We start from the raw sequence: 27717 nt of genomic DNA, 5'->3' as shown, positions 1-27717 counted from the left end.
CTTTACCATCCACTTAAGTAGATTACAGCCCTTCAGTATATAACCATAATCTTTCCTCCTTTCTAAAGAGCTTGCTATGAGAAGTGAAAAGCCTCAAGTAACTGTTAGGCCCTCCAAAATATATTTGCATTGCACACAGGAAAAGAAAAGTTATACAAAGTTCTCCTTTCTTAATTTGAACTATGCTTACTTGTAGATGGAGATTTTTCTTATAGAGCAAAGAACACTTAGTTTGCTTCAAGACCATTTTCAAAGACCTTTATCAAAATGCAAAAATCACATGTATGTGTGGTTTTCGCCTTAATTCGCATATATAATAAATCCACCAAACCTCCTGTGATATTGTACCCTCATTTCTATGCCCAGCTATTCTTGAACACCTTCTTTCTGAGATACAAGTCACTAGAACCTTGAAAAACTTACAGAATTCATTGGACAAGAAGTAAAAGAGTACTTTAAAAAAACAGCATCCCCATAGGGAGGAAAAGAGATCTGTTTCTTTCCTCTTAGTTTCCTTTCCCTTTTTAGGGACCAGATTTGGGGGTTAATGAGGCCCAAAGACTATGTTTATATATAGAAACAGGGTAAGATTGGCTGATGCCCTGCAGATTAGATAAACTATTTCAAAGCTCAATTAAGTACAGTTGGATAAAAGATCCTTACCTCTTGAAATAACACATTGAAAATCATCATACTCCATTCATGAAGCTAAAGAACCCCTTTGTGTCTTTTTGCTTCTGAGCTCAGGACTCTGGAATGTGCTTAACCCTCAGAAGGATATCATGTACAAATGGTTCCTTGAAAGCCAGTATGAAGCTTGTGCATAAGTTTTATGATGTGTGAAGTTCATGTTCAAGGAAGTATTTATTAGAAAGACCATAAGTTAAATTAGGAAGGCCAGCTCATACCTTAAACCTTCCATCATTTTCCATTCTTTTTATGTATCTAGACCCAAATGTGTAAATTTATTTTTAAGGTAGGCTCCTGACAAAAGATTTAATCTAGTCAAATGTATTTTCTTTTAGTGCCCCAATAGTTATTTTTGCAATTGTAGGGCAAATGTTTTTAAATTGTTCTCTTGATGTTAAAATTTAATTCTGTACAGATATCACATATTGACTTCCCACGTGGATTTAAGGAAATATGGTGCTATATCTCCTGAAAATTAGAGTATTTTACATTCAAAACAAGATGATGATCTTGGCAAGTAACTAATCATAGCACTGTCCTTGAAATTCGCAATTCTTGATAAGAAATGTACTCATTACGTTGCTCATGTGACTGTAACCCCTCTATACAGTATTTTTACAATAAAAACCTACAAAAAAAAGAAGTATGTGAAGACTTTATGTGTGGTCACAGGTTCTGTGATAAGCTGGGGCTCTTCATTTCTGATGTGAGCAAAACTCTTTCCAGGGTACTCCAAAATGAAAATTATGGTAAAGAAAACAATTGTAAACTCTGAAGATTTTTTTAAAATCATTGTAAACAGGCTAAAGGTATCAAAAATGGATAGATAGATAGATAGATAGATAGATAGATAGATAGATAGATAGATAGATAATTATAATCATAGTCTGAGAGTAGAAACTTGAATATTATTTGTAGCCTTGAGTATGCTGTGTATTATGTTGATGGCCTTGCTTTTACTAGAGTCTCTGAAAATGGCTTATTTTCTACGTGTGTGTGTGTGTGTGTGTGTGTATGTGTGTGTGTGTGTGTGTGTGTATAGAGAGAGTAATATTTGTTTCAAGGATCTACAGCTTTTGCATCATTAAAAGAAGCAAGATAGTAAATTTTCATTAAAATGTGCTGTAAAGATATATGTTTCCTAAATAGATCCCTCTTGAATGCAGAAATTTCTCATAATACAAACTCAGACTCAAACATAACTCAAGAACAAACTCCACAAACACAAACTCAAAGTTTTAAAAATATTAGCATCTTGTAAGAATGTTTTTAGTCCCTGTTTATCTCCCCAGCACCTAGTCACTCAAATTGCCTGAAAAGTGATACTGTCCTGAAGTTTAAAAGGTCTGGACCACTGACTGGATTGGCATAAATTAAAGAAGAAAGGCTTGTTGAATTTAAACCTTGCAAGAGCTCAGTTCATTTCACAGATGATGACTAGTCATGTTGTTGCAGTCTTGTGCAATGAACCCTACTCCTTATATTTTCTCTGAATTAAAAAGCCTTACTAGCAGCCAACACTTATCTTTAAATGCCTACACTTGAACAAGTTCTGACAAAGTATTCCTCATTGTGACTTGTCCTGCTTTCCTTTATAAAGGGCAGAATAAGCTATGGACATCCGGATGCAGGATCTTTTAAATCAGTATTTTAAATCATCAAATGTTTGTATACTGGTACATATACAAACTGATTTGAGCCACTGTAGATTTGTGTACTGGGAACCACTCTCCTATATTTGGCTAACTAGCTTTGGAAATTATTGATATATAACTCAAACCTCTGTTCCATTCTTTACAAAATTGCAATGCTAAAGTTATCTATTCCATATTCTTGCCATCAAGATTAGAAACACAGTTAGTCCCTGTGCCTGAGACCTAAAAAGTTTTCAACAAATATTAGCTATCATTCCTAATGTTACTATGGGTATACTGTGTGCCAGGCACTACATGAAGCCTTTGTATAATCACACTGCATGGTCACAAATGACTTCAGGATAACTATAATTGTCTTTGTTTTTGTTTTGTTTAATAGACAACTGAGAGAAGAGTCCAAGAAACTAGCTGGTAAAAGCAATGGATCAAACCAGTCCTCCTCTCCATGCATGTTTTGTCTAATACATACCAGTCAGTTTAAATTAATAAAATTTTAAAAATGACCTGAATTTCTCAGTTCGACCATCTAGAAGTCAAGTTTCAATAGCTGTAATATTACTAGTAGTTATGATCCACCGAAAATTTCCATCACCACAGTTACATTGAACAGCATTGAAGTCTACACCATAGTTTCTCTGTTATGTTTTATTCTCAATAGAAAACAGTAATGTCTTACAAAAGATATAGTAGATGTCTATTGATAAATTACTAAATCTCTATGATAAAGAAAAGGCCTTTGATATAAATAACCATGTCAATAAGAATAGCTAATTTCCTTGTCTTTTCCTTTCTTTCTCTTCTACTCAAGATTGCTCTCAAGATTTCTCTCTTACTAGGCAAGTACTTCACCACTAGAGCCACATGCCCCAGTCTTCTGTTTTTCAGAATCTGGTACCTTTGTCTAGGCTGACCTTAAGCCATTCTTCCTTCTACCTTCTCCTGAATAATTGGGATTATAGACATGTGCTATTATGTCTGGCTAGCCATAGCTGATTCTATCCAACAGAATGGAGAAAAGCATAGTATGGATAACATGCCCTTGTATATATTATCAAAGTGTCCCCAAATTAGAAGAATCCTCACCTGTAGTCTAGGTAACATGTCTTCAAAAATAAGAACTAATGTTAAAAAAATCTTAAAATTAATATGAAATAGCCAATTAATTCTCTAACATTTCTTCTACTTCTCGTATTCTGTGTCCTTGATCTCCATCTGAGGCTCAATATACTGAAAACTGTTTTCAATATTTCTTTTAGGTTTCTGAATATACTGAATTTAGGAGTATGCTTTTAAAATAGAAGATGATAATTTCTTCTTTATGCTTGTCATACTTACTATTTGACCTCAGAAAAATTTCTCCTAACTGGGAATAAAATGAGCTTTCTAAATATGTAATAATTATGACATGAATTTTGTTGTTGTTTTGTTGTTTTGGCTTGGTTTGTTTTTTGTGCCAATCCTGGAGCTTAAACTCAGAGCCTGACTCTGTCCCTGATCATTTTTGATCAAGGCTAATACTCTACCAATTGAGCCACAGCTCCACTTCTGGCTATTTTTCTTGTTAATTGAAGATGACCATCTCATGGACTTTCCTGCCCAAGCTGGTTTCGAATGGTGATCCTCAGATCTCAGCCTCCTGAATAGCTAGAACTACAGGCAAGACCACCAGCTGTAATCATCTTCTTTTGGATTATTCCAATCCAAATAATTACAATCTGGGGGTTTTAAAATATAATGATCAAATGAGAGTGCAAAGAAAATAGGCAGAGAATTCAATATTCAAAACAAGCCTAAGTAGACCACTTCTCTGAAGTGTCACTTTCATATAAAGCTAACTCTTGTTCTAGAAGAAATATATGAAGCTGGAGGAATTAGACTTGGAGAACATTGTTCATGTGAAAGAGTAAGTTGAGCATCATGAAAAAAACATTAGATAGAGATTAAAAGGTCAAATGCCTTGAACATATTTCAATCATATCACATGTCATGGTATTTTACTCAACAACTTTCTTGTCTAAATCCCCTATAGAAGTCTTTGAAATCTACTGTCCAGCAATAGTGCCTTGTGGACATAGTCTAATTCTGGATTTATTGCGAAGATAAATCAACACATAATTTCTGAGTAGCTGATACATTCCAATACAAAGAACGTATATACAACACTACCCCTCTTCTTCCCCAAAACCAGTTACAATAGCTTAACTATCCTGAAACCTTCATTATTTATTATTGCTTCAGGTAATTTTCTCTGATCTTAACTCAACATGCCCCATGTTCTACCACGCTTCCCTTTGCCAAGGTAACCTAGTTACCATTGTCCCTCGTCCCACCAGGGACAAAGGAATTGAAACTCAAAATTAAGAAACCCTCTGGATAGCAGTTTGACTTCCTGAGGCAATATAGTCAAACACTAAGAATGTAGAATGTGTTTAATACTCCAAAATGTTAGCATTGTTTAAGCCTATCAACACAGCTAGAAGGAAGATGTAAATTATAGTTTGCAGTTTAATTTGGAAATTCTAGCTCTTGTGGAAGCTGTTATTTTTAATCAACCAGAAATTTTGGCAATACAGGCATCAATAGCCTAATTATGTCTTATAAATACACACTCCTACTTGCTACTGAAAATTTCCTCAGCCAACTACCTGGTGGGAGAGTAAGAAATGGCTCTCTGTCTCTAAATTCATCTTATCATGACTTATGCTAATATCTCACAACTAAAAAAAAAATTCTATCCTGGGCTGACAACAGAAGAAATGATTTCCAGTCCACACATACTGCAAGAAACACTGACACCATAATTCACTCTTACCCTGGAGGCTTTGGGGTGAGTTTCCATAAGATGGGATATTCCCCAGTTAGAAAAGTAAAGCCTTGTTCAAGATGATATTGACTATATATTCTTATTCTGACACTTGTTAGAAAGGTTTGCTGACTTGACAACTTCCTTCCCAAGACAGGAAGGAATCAAATAAAGCAGCTAGTGTTATCTGTCTCCTGGACACAGTTGTTAGCATCTGCCTTGTTTCCCTTAGAAATTACTATTTCCCCGTGGCGCCAAAGTTTTAAAGTTCATTTTTCAACATAACATCTTGGGGTAGAGGTGGGGGGGACAGGAGTGGGGCAGGGGGATGGGAAGGGATGGGAAGGGGAAACAAAGGAGGAGGCAACAATGCTTGATAAGAAATGTACTCATTACCTTGCCCATGTAATTGTAACCCCGCTGTATGGTATTTTCACAATAAAAAAGAAAAAAGAAAATTACTATTTCCTCAATGTTATACTCCTTTTAGGAGATCCTAATTTGCAAGCCAATTATACTTTGCACTTGTTTTCTGTTTTCTCATGTGAATATTTTTGTGAGCATTTAGAAATCTAGAATGAGAGAGCTAAGGGAAGACATTTGACCTTTTCTCTTTCTGCACTTCCATTTAAGGGTATATGTATCCAAGAAACATATTCTTATATTTCCTTCCTATGGCTAGGAACAGCTTCATCTCCAATATAGCCTCTAAATCAGGTGAAATAAAAAGAACTGTGACTTCCCTTCTCCCCAGGATAAGAATATTCTGTTTTAGTCAAACATTTTAATTGGAGTTGGACAAACAGATAGTATTAAATCTGATATCTCAGGGCTAAGGTTTTAGGCAAAGAAATCTTACAAATCAAGAGCCATTTAAAAGCTAAAAACCATTCCCACAATAAATGGTACATACGGGGAAAACAGTTATAGACCAGACACATATTTGGGTTAGAGGCATAGATGTATGGATCCAAGATGTCAGGCATGCCTGAAATGACTAGCACTTAGTTAACTCACTGATAGATCAATGATTAGCTCTAATGAATTAAACCCTTTGCGAAGGCTATTGCTTTGTGTAAAAACAACATAACCCCATCTGTTTATTATTTCATCCACAGAATGCCAGTATTGGAGCTCAGAGTTCCAACTGCCTACTTTGAATTTTGAAGACGTCTTGAAAAATGATAAGCAAGCATACCATTGGCTCTCCAGCCTCAAGAAAGTAGGCATTGTACGACTCATTGGAGCAGCTGACAAGCAAGGAGAAATTATGAAACTTGGGAAAAGGATTGGATTCCTCTATCTCACATTTTATGGGTGAGTCACCTGATGGCTTATGTCCCATCACAGTCACAGTTTCTTATATTTCCCAGAGAGAGGTCCTCTTTGGACTGAAGGTGCAGAAATGTCCATGATGTCTTTAGTGAAAGCCACATGGAAAAGGGAGTCTAAAAATGGTGTTTGAGAATACACAGACCTTTTTTTTTAATCTTTAAGTAGTTGTATAAAGGAGTTGCCATTCTACAAAGCAGTTTACGAATACAGTGCATCTCAATCAATGTCACCCCATTCATCATTGTCCTCCACCCCTCCCAATCCCACCTTTTCCTTCAATTGGCTTAATTTTGTAGAATATGTGTTGAATTTTAGGACTGTTTTTCTCCTCCACTCCTTCTCTGCTGAGAATTTTTGGATCTGGCTAGTTACAAGTGGTACATTAGGCTGCTCAGGCTGTCAAGATAAAATGATACACAATGTTTTATTTTCTCATAGACTTTGTAAACTGGGAGTCCAACATCAGGGTGACATTTGTTTCCTAGCTTAAAGTAACTGCCTTCAAATGTACCTATACAGTCATCTCTCTGTGTGCAGCAAACTGCCATCTCTTCCTCTTCCTGTTCTTGTTGAATTAGGATCCCACCTTTTAAACTTCATTTACCATTAACTACTGCTTTAAAGGACCTGTTCGCAAACACACGAGGGTTAATTTTGCTCATCGCAGATAAGATAGAAGATTCTGTTGCTTTAACAGTCTTTAAAAGCATGTCTTGAGGTTTATTTTAAGTTTTATTTCTCAAGAGTTAACACAAAGTTAGATTCTGGTGAATTAAAACTAGCCACAAGATGTGTTAAGATAAATGTGTAGACATTTGAGCCTGTGAGCTTTACTAATGGGAAATATAATTAATTTTTACTATGCAAAAATAGTTTTATAAAGTTTCCTAGGAAATAGCATTCGAAATCCACATTATTAGCAACAGAGAACATTTTTCTTGAAGTGAGGGGTACAACTGAATTTCTCATCACTAAGGTGATGTGCCTCATGAAAGGTGGATCCAATTACCAGCAAATACAGGAATTGAAAAGGACCATCAAAATCTAAAGTTTGCACATGAGCTGGTGGCACATGAGCTGTTCTGAGATGTCTTTGCTTTGGCTCACATAATGTTGAAAGAAAATGGAATTCTTTGTCAGCACTTAAAAACTGTGAGATTTTAAACTTATATGGATTTTCTTTTTCTTGAAAACTCAAGACTTACAACAACTGAATAGCTGGCCTAAAACCTAGCATGTCAAATATTTGTTAGACATAAGGATAGGAGTGCCTTAAAGTGTTTGTCTAAGTCCTCTTCTCAACCCCAAAACTGCAAGGATCTTGTGAACATTTGAGTTTGCCATCCCTAATCTAGCATAAGACCTTGTCATAGATAAACAAAAATCAAGAATGTTCAATTACTTGCCCTCAATAGTTTGCACACTTTTTTATTTGTTTGTTTTTGTTTTTCTTTTTTCATGTCAGAAGATTTAGACCTGGACAATTCAATCCTCACCCCCTCCCTAAGAATTTACTTATACCATACTTAACATATTTGCTTTCCAGAAAAAGTATGTCCTTCCAGAAAAAAGTATGTTTGCAAGAAGTAGTGGTGCTTGAGAATTTATAACAATAAATAAATAGAAGGGAAATAATTGAAATTATTAATAGCCAGGGTGTAATATGTGTTAATTCTTTTAAGATCTCTGAAATAGATTTTAACCTCCAGTTCATTAAAGAATCGCAAGCCTAATGAATTTATTTGCAACTCAAGTTCTGGCAAATATTAATAATGGAATTAAAATATATAAATCCAGGCTTGCCTGTCACTATTTCACATTTTACTATCAAAAATGAGAAGTACCTGAAAAGATGCTTTCAGATACTGGAATTAAAAATTAAATTCCTCTAAATTGTTTTATAGCTTTCATACACCAGTAATAAACTTTTAGCATCTATTCTAGATACTTCACAATTTCAAAACAGTGATCAATCTTGAAAGCTCTTTTGGGAAGTTTCCTAACTCCGCCCACCTACCCACTCATCTTACTTTCTGGATCCTAATCCAAAATTATGATTTGTCTTGTATTTGTTTTGTTTCTGCAAGTCCCATAAAAGGGTTTACTAACTTGGCCACTGATCTAGTATTGTGACATTTATTGCAATCAATACTGAAGTTCTGTTGTCAAAACAAACCAAAACCTACTAATACATATCCACTTCTTTTATCCAAGACCTTTCCCATCTAAGTGAAGTTGTTTCTACCCTATCTTGCTTGCCTCAAAAAAATCACATTTTTTCCAGAATCTCACAAATGATATATGTCAAGAAATACATTTTTGACATCTGACCTCTATTTTCACCAAAAATTCCTTCATGTGTTTATCCATATTTAATCCTCTACTTTGAAGACTTGAAGAAAAGAATTTGACAGTGATTGCTGTTGTTTTGAGCTAAATAAATATTTTCTCTGAAGTCCTCTCTCTTTTCTACTTTTCCTCTCACAAATGTGAGAGTGTGATATTAATGGTTGGGTGATGTGAAAGTTAAAGGAATATTCAGGAGTATCCTCTCCTATTCAAAAGAACACTTACAAAAACACATCACAATTTGGGTTGCACATTGGAATAAGATATTTTAAAATATATAGACATCTAGGTGTTTTCTTCGGAGATGTTTCTTTAATAGAAATTGTAAATGACCTGAGCAGCAGGACTTCAAACCTGGCAAGTGAGTCTCATAAGCAGCCAAAGTTGAGAACCACTGGTTTAGAGGAAAGACTACTTCAACACGAGCTGATTTCAATTTCAGTAGAACTTGGGTGATTAAAAGCTTCAGAACTCTCATAAATACATACATTTTTAGAACTTTGTTCCTCTTTCTATGTTTTTATGTCTGGATCTGACTTTTCTTCAAAAGAGAAACAGTAGCTACCTTAAGCCATGTCCCTATCTTTCTGATTACTATTTTTCCATTAACAATGTGTCTTTCTCCTGTTTGAAAAATAATGGATGAATGAGTAAAATGAGTAAAGACAGACAATAAATAATGGAGGGGGATTTCCAAAAATGCAAGAGGAATAGGGAAAGAAAACTGTTGACAAGTTAAACTCTATTTTTTATTAAGATTTGTCAAGGAATTTTGCAGAGGATCTTGCTTCCACATCAAAATCAAGAATAGTTTGTTGGTGGTACCACTTCAGAGTGGTGGTACCCCTCTCTGGAAATGAATACCTACTAAACCAGCACTTTTCCCCTCACATAAAGCTTCTAATTTGGAAAATTTTAAATGAATGTATCTAAAATAAGAAATAAGAATATCTATGCTCATTTATTAGTTGTCATATCAATGGTTAAGTGGTTGGTTGGAAGAACAAAACACAATAAATTCCAACAATTCATGCAGTCTTCATAGATAGTAGAAAGGAATAAATGTTTAATGACTAAATTCATGTCTAGATTTTCTTAAAGACAAACAGCAGACATTATTATTATGACATTTCATAATTATAAACTTATGTTTAACTAAATCAAAATGGTAATCAACTTGGGGAGAAACGTACACGTCATTTTCCACATCTACATTTTTTCAGATACTTGTCATTATTTTGTCAGCACATCGTCTACACAGTTTGTTGTTGTTGTTGTCATTGTTATTGTTGTACGTGTGTGTGTGTGTGTGTGTGTGTGTGTGTGTGTGTGTGTGTGCTCAGACATGAGAAATGCTCAGTAAGCTTAATGCATTGATGATGAAAGCTAAGGATGGAAAAAATAAAACACCACTGGACCTGCAATTTTACCAAATATATATACATACATATTTATATGCATACATATGTATATATATATAGAGAGAGAGGGGGGGAGAGAGAGAGAAAGGAGAGAGATAGAAAACAAGATGTAACAAGATGAACTTTTTAGCATGATATTAACCTTTGAATGAAGCCAAAGAGATACATTCTTCTCTCACCAAATAGTAATAGCAATAGTAGTGGTGGTAGTAGTAGTAGTAGTAGCAGTAACAATGGTAATTAGTAGTGAAATAACTTGCTGGAACCCTTTAAGGAAAGGTGATAATGTTGAATAAATTATCAGAATTTTATGACCTGGTTTCATTCAATGAGAAAAAGTCATTGTAAGCTATGCCTGCATATTGCTATTTGCAATGATGACACCCCATTGGAATGTTTTCAAGTATGTATTCTACAGAATAAATCCCAAAGAAACTACAATTGCTCCCAATAAAAGAACATGTCAAAATTGAATATCAGTATTACAAGGCACTCTGCCTAGCATTTTGTTCTACACTGACTTGAGATTCTATTTTACAGGGAATTATCTTTAATGACTGGTATATATGGATGAATATGAATACATAAAAGTCAGTTTCCTCTCAATAAGCTAGACCAATAAAAAAAATTGCATTAAAATCCAGGAGCAGAGTAAACACAAACCACAGATATTTGACATTACAAGTGGAGTAACAGAGTAATCAACAACTGCCATCTATAATTCAAAGGGCCTGAGTGCTCTTCCAACATAGTACAAAGTATAGTCAAATGGGATCATGTGCACCTATAAATTGACCTTTAGTAGAACCAATTCCAATCCCTCTAAATTTATATATGCTACATAATGCAAGAAGTTATGACATGAATAATATTTTTAGTTAAGATTCTGAAATGCCCTATTTGCTATCTCAAGCTAAACCATTTTTACTACATACCATTCTTCTCCATTCACAGCATGAGTTAGTGAAACTGAAACTCATTGTCCTTTGTGCTAATGAGCTCCTTTTTGGTAAAAAAAAAAAAAAAAAATTGTAGCCAACACAGGATTATATCTGCAGTACTAGCTCATCCAAAGAGAGCCCCCATGAGACAACTCTATATAATCCCTTTCAAGGTTGTTTAGTCAGGACTGACTCATCTCTTCCTATATCCCCTTTTATCTGCATGCATCTCCCTTGCTTTTTTATCTCCTAACTTTTTATTCTGTTGACAGGCAATACATATTAAATCTTTCTATGTTTGTGGCTGTTTTTATGGCCTTTCTTGCCTTGCTCAATTGATTCTTAACCTTGTTCTTATTTCCACCCCCTGCTTCCTCCTCCCTCAATCTGACAGCCTCTGTGACTCCAGAGACCTACTTTCTGTCCCCACTTCTGCTCTGGGTGGTCTCTAATAATACTTCATCCTATAATAGAAAATCAGGCAATTTCTGTATCATTGTTGAAAGTTCTCATTGCTGTGGGGAAACAGAAAACACCCTTGTAAGGTGTAAGATACTGTTTGTTTACTAGGTTGAAGTCTTTTAAGACTATAAGTTTCATAAGATAATATTGAGACATTCAAATGATCTTACAAAAGGCAAAATCCATGCCCTGAAATTTTCTTCTCTTATTAGTTGGGAGAACAAGTAAACTGGATAGGTCAAGATTCTATTATGGTCATATACTCAATTACCAAAGTGACAGAAAAACAGAGAAAGTGATAGTTGGAGAAGAGGGATTTAGTGTGTTTTTTTTTAAGTTATCTATCACCGTGTTGTAAACTATCTGCTTGTTATACATGGAACTAAACTAGTCATGCCAACATTTGAAGCATATGCATCTCATCATTGACAGGTTGAGTTCCTTGCTGGCCAAAATGGTGGTCTAGCTCAGTGCTAGACTCTCTATAATTTGTAAGAAAATTGTAGTGAAATAAAATGTATGCAAAGATATTAAATACCTTCATTAGGTCAACATCAGAATGAATTTTTTAGCATTCTTGATATATACCAGTTTTTAGTTTAAATTTTTAACCACATAAGCAACCTGAAGTGACATTTCATCAGAACGTAAAAGATAACAAAACTTTTAACCTTAGCTAGCAAGACTATTATATGTCCAGAACTGAGTCCAGATGTTCAGGGCTTGTTTGTTTGCTTTTGCTACAAATGCTTTTGTTTCTTGTAGAATAACAGGAGTTAGACGGGTAAGAGTAATGAACTAAAAATGAATACCTTGTTTCTAAAATATTAAATTTAGGAATAAAGTAAAGAAGGTGAGAGGCTATAAGGAAAACTACTAATAAAAGAAAATAAGCAGAAACCTTGATAGTTATCAAATTTTATCATATGGAATATTTTTGGAAGATGTATAATTGCTGAATAACACTTGGAAGGCCACAAGTTGTATTAGAAAAATATAAATAAATGTGTGATGAACTTTTTTCCCAAAAGTTTTAGGAAAAATTGGAGGCCTGAACACCCCATAGTATCTGTATTGCATTATTGTTCAGAGTCGTCCATTGAATCAACAAGAACACCAGTTTTAATCATGGCTTTGCTCTGGGCTCTTTGTAGGTGAGACATTAACCTAAGCTTTAAAAAAATATGTTTTTTATTGTAAAAATAGTGTACAAAGAGGTTATACTTACATGAGTAAGGTAATGAGTACATTATCCTATAGAGCATTCTTACCTTCCCCTTTGTTTGTCCCTACCATCCCTTCCCTCCCACCTCCCCAACTCTTCCCTCCCTCCCCCATCACAAGTTATAAAGTTCATTGTACATCTCATTATTACAATGTGACCTAGGCTTTTCATATAACTTCCTCCTAGATCTCTCTGAGGCTCTGCCATCCTCTTTCTTCAGGAGTTCTTTAATACCTTTTATGCCCCGAGGCCCTGGGGCAAAAGTTTGATGGAAAAAAAATAAAATGTTGCTACCTGCTGCTTAGTTTTGCATCTGCAAGAATACCTTGCATTCAGACTTCATGGGATGAACAAAATAGTTTCTAGTGAGCTGTTTGTCAAGTTCACCAGCCAGAACAGTAAACAGTGGTATTGAAAAGGCCTCTAGGGAGTTCAACTCTATAGCCTTCCCAGCATTCAATGGATTTCTGTAAGAATTTCTCAAAGACATTTGTAAATCAGTTCAACAGCATTTCACACATTCATTCCTATTAGGGTCTGGATAAGTGAAAAACACCCTTAGTCTTTGGCAACTGGCCCCTTAGAAATTGCTCCCACCATTATTAGCACTGCCTCCAAATCTAACTGAAACAACTACTGCTTTGATTTATGTGTTACCAGAAAACATTTCTGAACTGTGGGGATGGAACAAGGAGAGAGAAAACAAGTTTATTCATTTTGTTGAACATTCTAGCCAAGAAATTGCTTAAGAAAACCACACAGCCTTCCTTGAGTAAAATTGACTTGTTGGTTATGGAAAATAAAAAAAATAGAAGCAATTCATAGTTGGGAGGAAAACAAAGAAATCCTGTCTAAGTTCTGAATTTTGTTGAAATCCTATCCTACTTTGTAAAAAGCCCATGCTGGGACTTCTTAATGAGTTGTTTTAAATATAGTACTGACATGGAGTGTTAGAGAAGGGGGAGAAAGCCTTTAGAATATGTGTACAAGAATCATATTAGGGTTTTCTAAGTAGGGTAACAAGCTACGTTCCTAGAACCATTTGAACCCATTTATGTTACCAGCCAGAAACCAGTCCCTGAGGTTGCCTTCGTGGTATTGAGTTTCATAGTAATTAGTGCTACTGCCAGCAAAACCACTTGAGTATGAGGTCATCTCATGAATGGAAGGAAAAGTAAGTTCTGGGTCTCAGACTTCTCTAGAAACCACTTGAGGTAACTATTCAAGCAGTTACTTGTCCATAGGTCCATCCATGTAACCTCTTGGGTTACATTTTGGAGCCAAAACAAACCACTGTCATTGGGACAGAAGAAATAATGTTACAGGCTGTATTCAGCTCAGTTCTTTACAGGTATTATCTTGAAATATCTGATAAGAATTATGATCACTATCTGACAGGTAAGGAACTGAGGTAAGGAGATCTAAGATGAAACCCAAAGTTCTTTGACTCAAGAGCCTGTGACCTTCCCATTTTGACAATGAATTTCACTCAGTGTATCCATAATGAATAGACTCCTTTTGGAGAGAATTTTTCTAACTCTTGATTGTGTGCTTTTAGGTAAGGGATAGTTGACATCTTGCTAGTCCTACTTGTCTTCATTAAGAATTTAAAAAAACTACAGCAACACCTTTTATTCAATTGTACTTTTTCCCAGATGATTGACAAAAAATTTATTTCGAGACAGTATGTAATCTGATGTTTTTGTAAGTAAATATGTTATGAAATTGTAAGAATCCATCCCAGCCACTCCAGGGGACCACTCACAGACAGGCATGTGCAGGGCAAGAAGGATTCTAAGGTTTATTAGTGGGGCCATATTGCCCACAGAAGAGAAGTATGGGGTCTGCCCCTATCCAGGTGGTAGCTCTCGGGCTAGAGGTAAAGGAGGTACTCTGTGTGAACAGGTAGGTCTGGATGGAGTGTGGAAGTGGCCAGCTATCCTGGCAGGAACTCTAGGGCAGGATGTGGATGGAGTTAGGGGCTACAGGGTGCCCCAGGAAAGGTAGTGGGAGTAGCTGAGGTCCTGAGGTGGGAAGAATGCCAAAAGAAATGATTAACATTCAAAACAAGTTAGCATACCATTAACTCAGGCTTACCATGGGTGTGGGTGTATGCATGCACACACACTGAGGACACTTGTAGTTACACTCTCTCTTAGCCAAGTTCAAGTGTGCAGTCCATCATTATAAATCAATTATTGCGATCTTTCATATCATGAATATATGAGCTATATGAATACATAAAAATTTTATATCTGTTGACCCAGATCTACCTTTTTCCTCCATTGTATTTAATAGTTACCAACCATTCTACTCTCTGTTCTTGTGTTCTCATGGTGAAATTTAATACAGACACAGAAAAATCGCATAAAGTTAAAGTATCACTTGATAAGTTATTATAAAAGCAAAAACTTTTAACCATTCAAATCAAGAAATGCAGTATTGGCAGCCACTCTTAATATCCATATATGTGTCCCAACTCAAAAGAAGCCCCAAATGCAATGTCTGCCATTTGCTTCTTCACTGTACTGGTTTACTGTATCAGCACCCACCTATGCATCTTACAACACTTCAATTTGCATTTCTTCTTTTCTTAACCTTTTCTTTTTTCTCTCCTTGATGATTAGTTTCAGTAAATATAAATTTACTCCTCGGCACAAATCCTGTGTTAATAGATTTCTATTCATTTGGCTATCTGACACCCATGCCCTTGTAAATTTCTCAGGAAGGGTTCATGGGGACAATATTCCCTGAATTCTGAAATGTTGACAGCATTTTAAGTGCTTTATTTACACTTGAAAATTGGCTTACTTAAATAGAGCATTTTTAGCTCATACTATCTTTACTACTTCTACAAGGCTTTGATGACTTTTCTTTACAAGTAGTTTGGTATTTCTCCCAGATGCAAGATCATTTTCCTTGATTATGTCATATGTTGGTTGTTTGTTCTGAGGCAGTATTTTTTTTCAGGGAGGATATAGTTTGGTCTTTCAATGTGTCCTTTTTTGTTTGTTTGATTGTTGAATATCAAGTAATCTTTCTTCCCAAACACCGTTTCATACCTATAATCTAGCTTCTCAGGAGGCTGAGATATGGAGGATTACTGTTTGAAGACAGCTTAGTCAGAAAAGTCTATGAGACTACTTCCCCATAATAACTAACCAAAAGCTGGAATGGAGGCATAGCTCAAGTGGTAGAGCACAAACTGAGCAAACAGCAAACCATCCAAGCAAACAAACATGAGTCTCTAAGTTCAGACCTAGGTACCAACAAAAAATATAGGGGTTTTAAGTGTTATTTTTTAACTTTTTATTTGCAAAATTGTATTTTTATTATATTTATGTAGTTGTACAAAGGGGTTGGTGTTCAATATGTCAGTTTTTTAGTACAATGCATCTTGTAGGCTTTTTTAAAGTACTTATTCTGTTCTTTTGTTTTGGATTCATTCTCTTAGGTCTTCTATTATGCATACATTAAATCTTTGCCTGCTCTCTTGTATCTTTCTCATTAATCTTCTTTACATACATTTACAGTTTTACACATTGTATCTCCTTTAGTCTTCATTTATTTTCAAATTTTTGAGTTGCTACTGAGTGTAAGTCATTCCTCATACATTGTGCCATTCCTAAAACACTTTTGTATTTATTAAAAGTACATATAAATAAGAAACAGAGGTTAACAATAAAGAAGGATAGTATTTTTCATCTTGTGGGGGATATTTGCTGAGACAGTTATTGTCTATAGACATGGTATTTTGCTACTTACATTATATTTTCCTTAAAATAATTTTAAGTTTACATAGTAATACTTCTGTTGCTAATTTTTGTGCTGTTATTTTTACTATTAAGAAGAGACAGGAACCAGAAACCTTTTCAAATTTAGGTTTTTCAGCTCTCACTCTGCATGCTTCTACTTCGTTGTTGTCTTTCTGCTTTGTTTTCATTGACAATGTTTATTTGGTATGGAGTTTTCTTCATCAAGAGGCAGCATTATTACAACAGGAAACTTTGTTTTATTTAGTTTCTAGAAATAGTTAAGGGTGAGAATTCATGAGATCAGAATATGCTGATCCCATACCAAAGATACCCCATACTCAGCTGTTCAGAATTGTGTATTGCTGCCATCCTCAAAATGCCCTATTGTCCTCACTGGTGAGTGTGTGTCTGGGAATTTTTCACGTATTCATGAACACCATTGCTTCCTTCAATTTCCTCCTTTACAGATAATGATATGATACCACAGAGCTCTGTGGTTTTACAATGTGTTTTTTTTCAACCCACGTTTATTTTAAGGCTCATGGGAAAATCTTGTCAGATATTGTCCACAAGGTTAGGTAGGAATTAGATGTTCCATAAGGCAAATTCAGGAAAAAATATTAAGAAGTATCTTATATCCATAACCCTAGAATCTTCATTATATATATATATGTATACATATGTATATATCCATATATATATATATATATATATATATATATATATATATATATATATATCACAGAGATTTCCACACTCAATGAATTAAGAAAAATTCCAGGTATCTGGAAAGTGATTTTATTTTTGTTCATCTAGATTTGAATGATGGCTACCAACCTTCATTTTAAAAATGGAATGAAGCCCTCATTTCAGAAGTGAATCAGTGTGAATTACTGACTGTAATAATTAGGTGACCTTTTAAAATACAAGTTTAGAAATTTTGCTAACTACTGATTACAAACAAAAGCTGCAAAATAAAATGCTCCAGAAAAAGGACATTAATTGCAAACAAAATTATTTGTGGTTTTGAAGAATACATGTTATAGATTTTAAAATGCCATTAATAGACAATCAAGAAAAATACTACAATTTATTATTTTAGCATACATATCTCTACCAAACAACATAGTTGGGGAGTGATTTAAAAGCTACCAGAAAGGAATACATTTGGATTCAGTTTCCTAAAATAACAAACTGCTTTTGTAAGATTTCACAAGACAATAAGGGAAAAAGAAATCTGGAGCGAAGCCAAGAACAGCCATAGAGGAAAAAAAAAGTGTCCCCACCCCAGCTCATGTTGGACATCAGTCACTTGTTCTCCTAGGCAACATTCTCTCTCCACTAAGACTCCCCACTTATTTCTCCTCTTGGAATGACCCTTACCACTCTCTTTACCTGGTAAAAGCCCATTCAATCTTCACTTATTAATTAAATCTCCATTCAGTCTTTATATCTTCAATCACTTTAAACTTGATATTTTGGCAGATAAAGCACAACATTTTGCTTGTTTTTTTGTTGTTGTTGCTGTAGGATGTTATTTCCATGTAATACAAGCACTGTGTCTATTTTCACTTCCAAATCCTCAGTTCCTATGCCCTGGTATATAGTAACAATGGAAAAATACATAGTGAGAGCTCTTGTGAATGATTGTACTCAGTAATTCCCATGTGGAAAGATCACAATTGTAACTAGTAAGCAATAGTAATTCCTTCAGATTATAAGCTAAAAATATGGTTTGTTCTAGCTAGGAAATTGTTTTCCAGTTTGGAATTTTAAAAATAAAGCTTGTATCTGGGCATTTTGCTCAGAGTCCAATGTGATGAGTAATAATGCTGAAAATAAGGCACTCTTGTGTAATCTGATGAGAAGAGTTTGTAGTAGGCTGATTGGAGGTTGTCTCTGCTGTTGATAATAAATCCAGTTTTATGCACATAGGAAAGTTTTTCATATACAAAGTATCACAAAACAGGAATGATTACAAATTAATCAGCATGATTTCCTAAGTATGAATACTAATCAAAAGAATGTAAAATCTATTACTAAAGGTCAAATAGCTAAAACAATTGAAAATGGACACAAAGATTGACTATATAATGAACCCAAAAATTATATTCCAAATTTTTATAAGCAATAAAAGATTCATTTTTGTCATTACATACTACCAATATCACTAATGTCTGATACTAGTCTTATAGGTCTTGATAAATATGGCTAACCAACATTCCAAGCAATCCAACAAAATATTTTCAAAATTATTAATTTGAAGAATATTGGATTTTAACAAAACTTTTGAATAAATAAATATAAGGGAATGTCCTAATGAAATGTTGAATAAGGCATGACTAGCTGAGTGAGGATACTTACTTTTGTTTAAAAGAGTACCTTTGGTGAAAGCAAAACATTTCTACTTACAATTACCTGCATTGCTGTAAGTAAGTCTGTACCATTGTATTAAGACGTGTTGCGTTTAGATCTTCAGTATTAGGAGCATATGGTCCCAAACTTCCACTTCATCAAGGTAGTTCTTGGCAATCTTCTTGGATTATTGCCTTTCTTAGAATAACAACATCAAATCAATCTCTACATGAATATATACCATCTCATTAAGACCTCACAACAGTACTTTAAAAAATAGTTTCTACATAAGCCAATGAACTACGCTTCGATTTATTTCTACCATATTTCCATGGAAGATTGGATTTGGGGTGGGCAAATAAATATTTAAAGTCATAAGGAATCAATAGCAGCCTTCTTGGCACACTGATTTTTATAAGTGAAGAAAGTGAAGGCTAGATTACATTTTTAGGATTTTCCTAAACTGTTATTATAACCATAAGGACAATATTTCTTTATTGGAGTTGGTTAGCTCCCTTCTTGTGATACATTATACTGTGTAAGCATAGATATTTAGGTTATATATCCTATACTACACTGAAAAGTGGTAGAAAAATAAAATCCCTGCTAGTCATTGCTAAGGACACCAAGCCACAAGCCTCCAATTTGTAGAATCCACTCAATGTCTAGAAAACAAATCATTTTTTCTCTGACTAATGTGTGTACTTGAATCTCACTCAGCAAAACTTGTTTGATTTACTCTATATCATATGAGAAACCAAGGGGGTAGGATAGGGAAATATAGATAGACAAATGCAAAACCATCATAACTTTTTTTATTGGTCGTGGGGTTTGAACTCAGGGCCTCGGTGCTGTTCTGAGCTCTTTTGCTACCACTTTGAGTGGTTAATTTGAGACAGAAGTCTCATGGGAACTTTTCTGCCTGGACCTTTTCTGCCATGATCCTCAGATCTCAACCTCCTGAGTAGTTAGAATTGCAGGTGTAAGCCACTGGTGCCAAAATTTCCATCATTATTTTTAAGAAAATTCTAAAAATGGTCATTTCCTACTGACAGTGTCAACAGTGCCTTGTCTTCTTAGCTGTAAAAATTATTGTATGTGCTATACTTTCACGAAATTACTTTTATGATCTCCTTAGATCTGGTCCTTTATGTTAATTATTTTTGAAATGCCAAGGTTGACCAGAGTTTGGATGTGTATTTTATATGGGCTGTGGAGTTGCACGAACTTCATAGAGAACATGAATGTCTTAGCCACAATCATTTCCATATAGTAGACAGCCTAAGCTTTCTTGAAATGGGTGTCAACAGGCTATATATACTTCTCTTTCCTTTTTACCCAGTCTCTTTCCAATTCATAGCCACATATGGATGGCTGTTTGACCTGTAGTGAAATATACACTCTACTTATTTTAATTTTAAATGTAAATATACACTCTACTCATTCTAATTTTAAATGTGAAAAGCAGAACAAAATAACTAGTTTTATTCCCAAGCTCAGATAACTTGTTTAAAAAGAAAACTCTAACAATGCTTGATAAGAAATGCACTCATTACCTTGCCCATTTGTAACCCCTTTCTATGGTATTTTCACAATAGAAAGAAAAGAAAAGAAAACTCTACTTTTGCCCATTAGGAAAACAAATCCTAAATCTATGAAGAGACTTTAGGTTATACTCTGGAAGGATGTGTTTACTGAAGTGTTGTATTTCTTCCCACCCTCCGGAAGCTACCATGCTCTACTCTACCCCGTGTCCTATGAAGTCAGATGCCCAGAAAAGTCACCATTCTTTGGCTTTTCATGCAGTATTTATTGGTTTAGCCTTGGAATTGGATTGGATCTTAGGAAAAGAACAAGACTATTCTGAATTGAAGGAGTTTTCACTTCAGAAGAGGAAGCAGGATTATATATGTATATATGTAAATGAAATCTTTAGAAATTGAGCTCTTTAAAAATTGTAACTATGGCCACAAAACACATATTTCAGTTCCAATGAATAATACTAGTAAAATGTGCTCAGGAGTTGTCAGTAGAGGAATGAGATAGCAAAGAGACTAAGAAAGAGAAAAAGGCAGACAAGCACTGGTGGCTTGCACCTGTAATGCTAGCTACTCAGGAGGGTGAGATCTGAGAACTGCAGTTCAAAGCCAACCTGGGAAGGAAAGTCCATGAGACTCTTATTTCCAATTATCCACCCAAAAACCAGAAATGGATCTGTGGCTCAAAGTGATACAACACTAGTCTGGAGGACAAAAGCTCAGGGACAGTGCTCAGGTCTTGAATTCAAGCCCCAGTACTGGAACACACACACACACACACACACACACACACACACACACACACACACACACCAGAGAGAGAGAGAGAGAGAGAGAGAGAGAGAGAGAGAGAGAGAGAGAGGAGGGAGGGAGGGGGAGAGGGGAGGGAGGGAGAGGGAGAGGGAGAGAGGGAGAGGGAGAGAGACAGAAAGATAAAAAGTCCTAATGAACATTTTCTGTGTATAAGACATAGGCCTTGCATTTTTGTTATAGCAACTCTACATTAATATCAGTTTCCACTTTACAAGTATATAAGTTGAGACTCAAAAAGAATAAATCACCCAGATTTACATAGCTAGTCAATGACGTATCCAGAATTTGAAACCAGTCCAGTTTAAATCTAAGAACATACTGAAGACTCCAGATTGTAAATGAGCTGGGCTTTTACTAGTGGGTGAAGGCAGAAATAGATAATGCGGGGAGGGGTTGGGGAAAGGGGGACAAGGAACCAGAGAAAATGCAGAAACGCACAAGCCAATCCAAACGTAATGTACTAAGATCAACATTGTTCCAGTGATTAATTTACACATGAAAATAGTGGGCAAAGATAGAAAATAGCATCGTGTCCTTCACTTCTAAGTCAGTGGCTTTAACCGTTTTTTAAGCTAATAAAAGCTTTTCGTGGAGAAATGTCAAGGTAGACATGACATGCTGGGGAGGTTTGTCAGGTGTGATGTATTGCTTGTGGTAAATACAAGGGGTAGATGCCATTCAGAGGAAAGCTAAATCATCCAAACAAAGCACTTCTTTTCAAAATCATTTGGCTATCTGTGAATGAAGGCTTTTAAAAGCATACCAAATAGTTAAATTAGTTATATCAAAATGACTGTACAGTAAGTTCTTTGCTTTATCTTCATGTACCTCCTCAAAAAAGTTAGAATGGGAACTGATTCCTCAACTAGATAGTGAATTTTGATCTTGTGAATCTCAGTAAATGTCCAGTTCTCTACATGGTTTCTCCAACTGGAAGCCTTGGTGCCATTCTGGATTTCATTTAGGTTCTACATCCAATTTGCCTCAGAACCCTATTAACTCTACCATTAACCTTCAAAGCTGACTGTTCTCTGTGATGGCTGCCAGTCCAGTCTCCATTAATGCTCTTTCTTCCCACTATTTCCAAGTATCTTCTACCTACTCTTCAGAAACTAAAGCAAGAAAACTACAACTAGAGCAAAATTGCCAGTGATTCACACCTGTAATCCTAGCTACTCAGGAGATCTGAAGGACATGGTTCAAAGTTATCCTGGACAATAAAAAAGAATCAAAAAAATAAAAAAGTAAAAAGAATTAAAAAATAAAAAATAGAATTTAAAAAACTAGCCTGGGGAAGGAACAGCCATTCAAGATTCTAATCTCCAATTAACCACCAAAAACTCTGTATTGGAGTTATGGCTTGAGTGGTAGAGTACAAGCCTTAAGTATAAAAAACACAGGGGCAGCTCCCAGGCCCTTAGTTCAAGTGCCAGGACCAGCATGAGCGCATGCACATGCACACACACACACACACACACACACACACACACACACACACACACACACACACACACACACACACACACACACACACACACACACACACACACACACACACACACACCCTACAAGTACATAATTTACACAATTGAAATGCCCCAGTGGCTTCTCACCACACAGAGTAAAATCTCAAGTCCTAATCCTAGTCCAAACCCTTCAGGATCTGACTTCCATCTGGGAATTGCTGAATCCTACTCCTTTTTAAACATTTGTAACACTGATTTCTATTAGGTCTGATAATTACTCTTTTGCTTATTTTTCTTCCTAGCTCTAATTCTGTATTGAATATTGGAATAGAATTACTGTTAAGCATATTTTTATTAAAAAATGATTGAAAGCTTGACTCATGACTATTATTCCAGCTACTCGGGAGGTAGACATAGGTAGGGAGATTTCAATTTGAGGCCAGGGAAGAAAAACTATAGCACGAAACCTTACCTGAAAATATGACTAAACCAAAAAGGACTGAGGGTGTGGCTTAAGTGAAAGAGCCCATCCTAGCTGGCATGAGGCTCTAAGTTCAAATCTTACTACCACAAAAAAAAACAAATATTTTCCTATGCAAGATTCAACAGCTAGTGTTGAAGGATGCCCAATTGGGTGATAAAGCTACAAAGAAATGCAGGAAATGATCATTATAGAAGTTACCAACCTATCGTAGTTACCATTACTTTGGAAATAAGAGATTTCTCCTGGACCAGGGCATCTGTAAGAGCTTAAAGTTTTATTTCTTGATAAAATAAAAACTGAAACTTCAAGGGTAAAACTAAAAATTCAAAGTGTTTTCCTAAGAGTAGGAATAAGACAAACATGTTAGCTTTTGCCATCACTATTGAACATTGTCTTCAAATAAGGGTCAGCCAGAGAAATTCACAAGAAATAGGAATGAAATCTAAATGAGAAAGAAAAAATAAATCTCTCTACTCCCAAATAGGATGATTTTATGTATTAAAAACTCAATAGAATCGAGTGAGCAAAAAATGAATCTAGCAAAGTTGCAGTACTAGGAGACAAAAATTAGTTGTTTATATAGGCCAGCAAGAACAATATGAAAAGGAAATTAAGTCAACAAATTTTGTTTACCACAACATGCAGAAGAGTAAAATATCTGGGAATAAATTTGATGGTTAAAAAATAGTACAGTGAGAATTATAAAATCTTGCAAATTAAAAGTAATAAATGAATAAGTAAATAAGCAAGTAAAAGTGCACCTATGTGCTTGAGTTAGGAGATATGATATTGCTAAGATACCAATACTCCCCAATGCAGTTTACAGATTCAGTGCAAAATTATGATAACTTTTTTCCTTAAAAATACAAAGACTTTTCCTCAAATCCATATAAAATTGTGACTGGTTCCAAGCAGACAAAATTCATCTATGGTAATCAGAATAGTATGTTACTGGCATAAGGCTGGACACTGAAGAACAGTAGAATTGTTGGATATCTAGATATAAACCCAGATATTATGGACAACTGATGCTCAACAAAAATCCCAAGACTACACAATATAGAAAGAAGAGTCTCTTCAACAAAGAAAGATGGGCTAACTGAGTATTCTCATGCAAAGAAATGAAACTAGACATACAAAATTAAATTAAACATACAAAGTTAAATTAAAATTAAAAATATGGCATGTGAATTTTGCCCCAATAGCTCATATCAATGCATTAAGCTCTACTAAAAAAAAGATAATCTACACCACCTAGACTTCTTTAATAACTGTAGGCTAGATCAGTATGTGAATGCATTGTTTTATGTATCAAGAGAGAAAATGAAACACTGTTATTTCTGAAATATTCACTTTAGACAAAAAAAACTAGGACTCTTCCTGCCTTCTCATCCATATGTTAATAACTTCATAAAATTAAAAGTTCCCATCTTCTGCCACATATTAAATTCTTTCTAGCCCGTTGCCTCTGACTTTGTGACAACCTGTTTATACATGTGCTTCTTGTCTTTTACAGACACACTTGGCAAGTTCAAGACAAGATAGATGCAAACAATGTGGCCTACACCACTGGGAAGCTCAGTTTTCACACTGATTATCCAGCCCTCCGTCACCCACCTGGGGTAAGGTGAGCTTCAGCATACTTTCCACAGGGCAGGCCAAACACCAATAACCTCATTCTTTTGAGCCTAGAAGATGAAATTTGGCCAACTGATTTATCTTATGTAAAGCTTCTTTCTCCAAACACAACACTCCAAAAAATTGTCAGTTCTTAAATTGTGAATACCTTTACACTTCTAATAGGACATTTTCATACATCTTTTAAAAATTGTTTCTTTATGGAAATAAGTCTTAGGATCTTTTGCTGCATCGTGGCAGATTTTAAAACAGAACTGCATCTAGAAGTCTTTTTGTAAAAATTTTACTCCAAGAGCTAAAAGAGAAATTGAAATCTGGGAACATAATGTGAAGTTGCACCCCAAAGTTACATGGCCATTTTGCTGCATAACAAAATCCCTAGATTCAGGAACTGAGGAAGTAAAAACCTCATAGGAAAATCTGCAAGAATGTATTACAAAAGCTACAAACATTGGGAAGAGATGACCATGCTATCTTTGGAAAACATGTCTTGTCCTAGGAAAAGATGCTCTATGTAGAGCAAAAAAATTCCTCAGAGCATGGCACTGGTGGCTCCAACTTGTAATACTAGCTACTCAGGAGGCTGAGATCTGAGGACGGTGGGTTGGAAGACTGTCTGGGTAGAAAAGTCCATGAGACTCTTATCTCCAATAAACTACCTAGAAAATGCTGGAAGTGGTGCTGTGGCTCAAGTGGTACAGCACTAGCCTTGGGCACACAAAGGCTCAGGGACAGCATCCAGGCCCTGATTCAAGGCCCCAGGACCAGAAAAAAAGTCCTGAGTACAATTTCTGATGAGACATTCTCCTCCATCTCTAAAAATTTCTCCTTTTCCTAAACCAAATACAATTTTGCAAAACCATCCCTTTACCAAAACAAAAACAAAAAAAATCTATAACCAATAGTTAGAAGACCATCTTTTAAGAGATTTTTGGCTCTATGTTTTGAGCTAAATTTAACTAAATGAAACAATCACATACAAATTTGCATCTTTACACATAGAGCTCCCCTATGACCCAGAAGTCCCACTTTGGGGCATTTACCAAAACTATCACAAAAAAGACCATATTAAAGCTACCAGCACAACTATGTTTATTGAAGCATTATTTACCACAGATACCCTTGAGTAGATGAATGGATCAAGAAGATGTGATACACACACACACACACACACACACACACACACACACACATGCATTCACACACACAATTGAATTCTATGCCTCCATCAGAAAGCATGACACTGCCCCATTTGTTAAGAAATGGAAAGACTTGGAAAAAATTGTATTAAGTGAAGTAAGCCAGGCCCAAAGAAACATAGGTCCCATGGTTTCCCTTATTTGCAATAACTAGTATACATCTAGGATAATCTTACCAGACAAGTAGAAAATGTCAAAAGCTATGTACAAACGACCATATAAGATAATGCTAAGCAAAATGAACCCCAAGATAGGGACACAAGAGATTTTTTCTTTGTGGCTGTTGTTTTTAATGTACTATGTGATTTTTTTCTTTTGTATATTCTTCTCCCATGGTATAACCCCTGTTGTCACTGTATTTGATTCGGGTGCCCTTCATCTTGTATATACATTTTTCTAATTTGGGGAGGGGAAGGGAAATAACAAAATGCTGAAACAAGTACACAGGTTGAACCAATGTAACAATGAGATGTACAAGACACTATGTTGAAAAGGAACTTTACAACTTCCTGTGGGGCAGGGGTGGGTAAAGGGGGTAGGGAAGAGTTGGGGAGGTAGGAAGGGAAGGGATGGTAGATAAAAATCAAAGGAGGGGGTAACAATGCTTGATAGGAAATGTACTCATTACCTTGCTCATGTAACTGTACCCCCTCTGTACAGTATCTTTACAATAATATATATATATAATATTAAAGACAAATTGGGGGCAATTCTCATGTTAAAGAAAGAGAAAGGGGCCAAAATAAAAATGAATCTTTTTTAATCATCATCTTGACTGAACATGTTTACTTTGTGCTACGTGGTTAATCATTGTTCTTGCCAGTATTAGCTAAGTCTAGTATTTGACTTCACATGTTTTAAATTATTCTGTTGAGTGTAAAACACCACATGATTTCTTTGAACTAATTGATGACAGGAAAATGACTCCTATAGTCACCTTTTTGGATGATAGTCAAGAGAGAATCCATACAAGTGTGATTTATTCTAAATGTGGTTCAGTTATTTTCTAAAACCCTAATTTTAAAAGCCAAACTCATCAAGTCAGTTCAAAAAAAATGCATGGAGAGATTGGATAGAATAAAATGAAGGAGATCAGAAAACTAAAGGTCCTATTTGAATTTTTAATTATCTTCTTTGTATAAGTTTACATTTAGTTATGAAGTTAAAATTGAAAGCCAAGAGAAAGATGACACTATGACTTCAGAAATATTTCTGGCGTGTAATATCATGTTAGATATTTTCATAGCATTTTATGCTTTTCAAAGTATTTTTGCCTGTATTACTTTACATGATTTCCTTTAATATTTCGTAAAGGTAGACAGGAATGATCATGTCCTGATTGATGGAAAACTTATACTTCATCCTAAGCCTCTGACTAGTTTTTCCGCACATCATAATGGTCCTGAACTTGGATTGCTATTTTCATAATTAACATAATATGATAAATTATTCATAAACATTGTCATACTTTACAAAGTCTTCAAAGTCAGGAATAGAATCATGTGTCTCTATATCTTAAAACTTAATACAATACCTTGTACATTATATAGACATAGTTTATGCTATAAAGAAATAAAGATATACAACA

General features: G+C 35.2%; 1 protein-coding gene across 7 annotated transcripts in view; it reads left to right on the top strand.

Moving 5' to 3' along the window:
* The window catches only part of Bbox1 (gamma-butyrobetaine hydroxylase 1), a 58478-nt gene that overhangs the window by 22467 nt on the left and 8294 nt on the right, over positions 1-27717 (top strand). For all 7 annotated transcript variants that reach the window (XM_070032705.1, XM_070032703.1, XM_070032701.1 and 4 more), the window contains 2 exons: positions 6267-6465; positions 24809-24914. In XM_070032705.1, the coding sequence (XP_069888806.1) occupies positions 6267-6465; positions 24809-24914 (305 nt within the window). The remainder of the gene's footprint in view (positions 1-6266; positions 6466-24808; positions 24915-27717) is intronic.

The sequence above is a fragment of the Dipodomys merriami genome, unplaced genomic scaffold, assembly GCF_024711535.1.
Source record: "Dipodomys merriami isolate MVZ:Mamm:240054 unplaced genomic scaffold, mDipMer1.0.p SCAF_21, whole genome shotgun sequence".
Taxonomy (NCBI): Eukaryota; Metazoa; Chordata; class Mammalia; order Rodentia; family Heteromyidae; genus Dipodomys; species Dipodomys merriami.
Note: the sequence above shows the minus strand (reverse complement) of the source record. Positions and strands in the feature narration are given on the sequence as shown.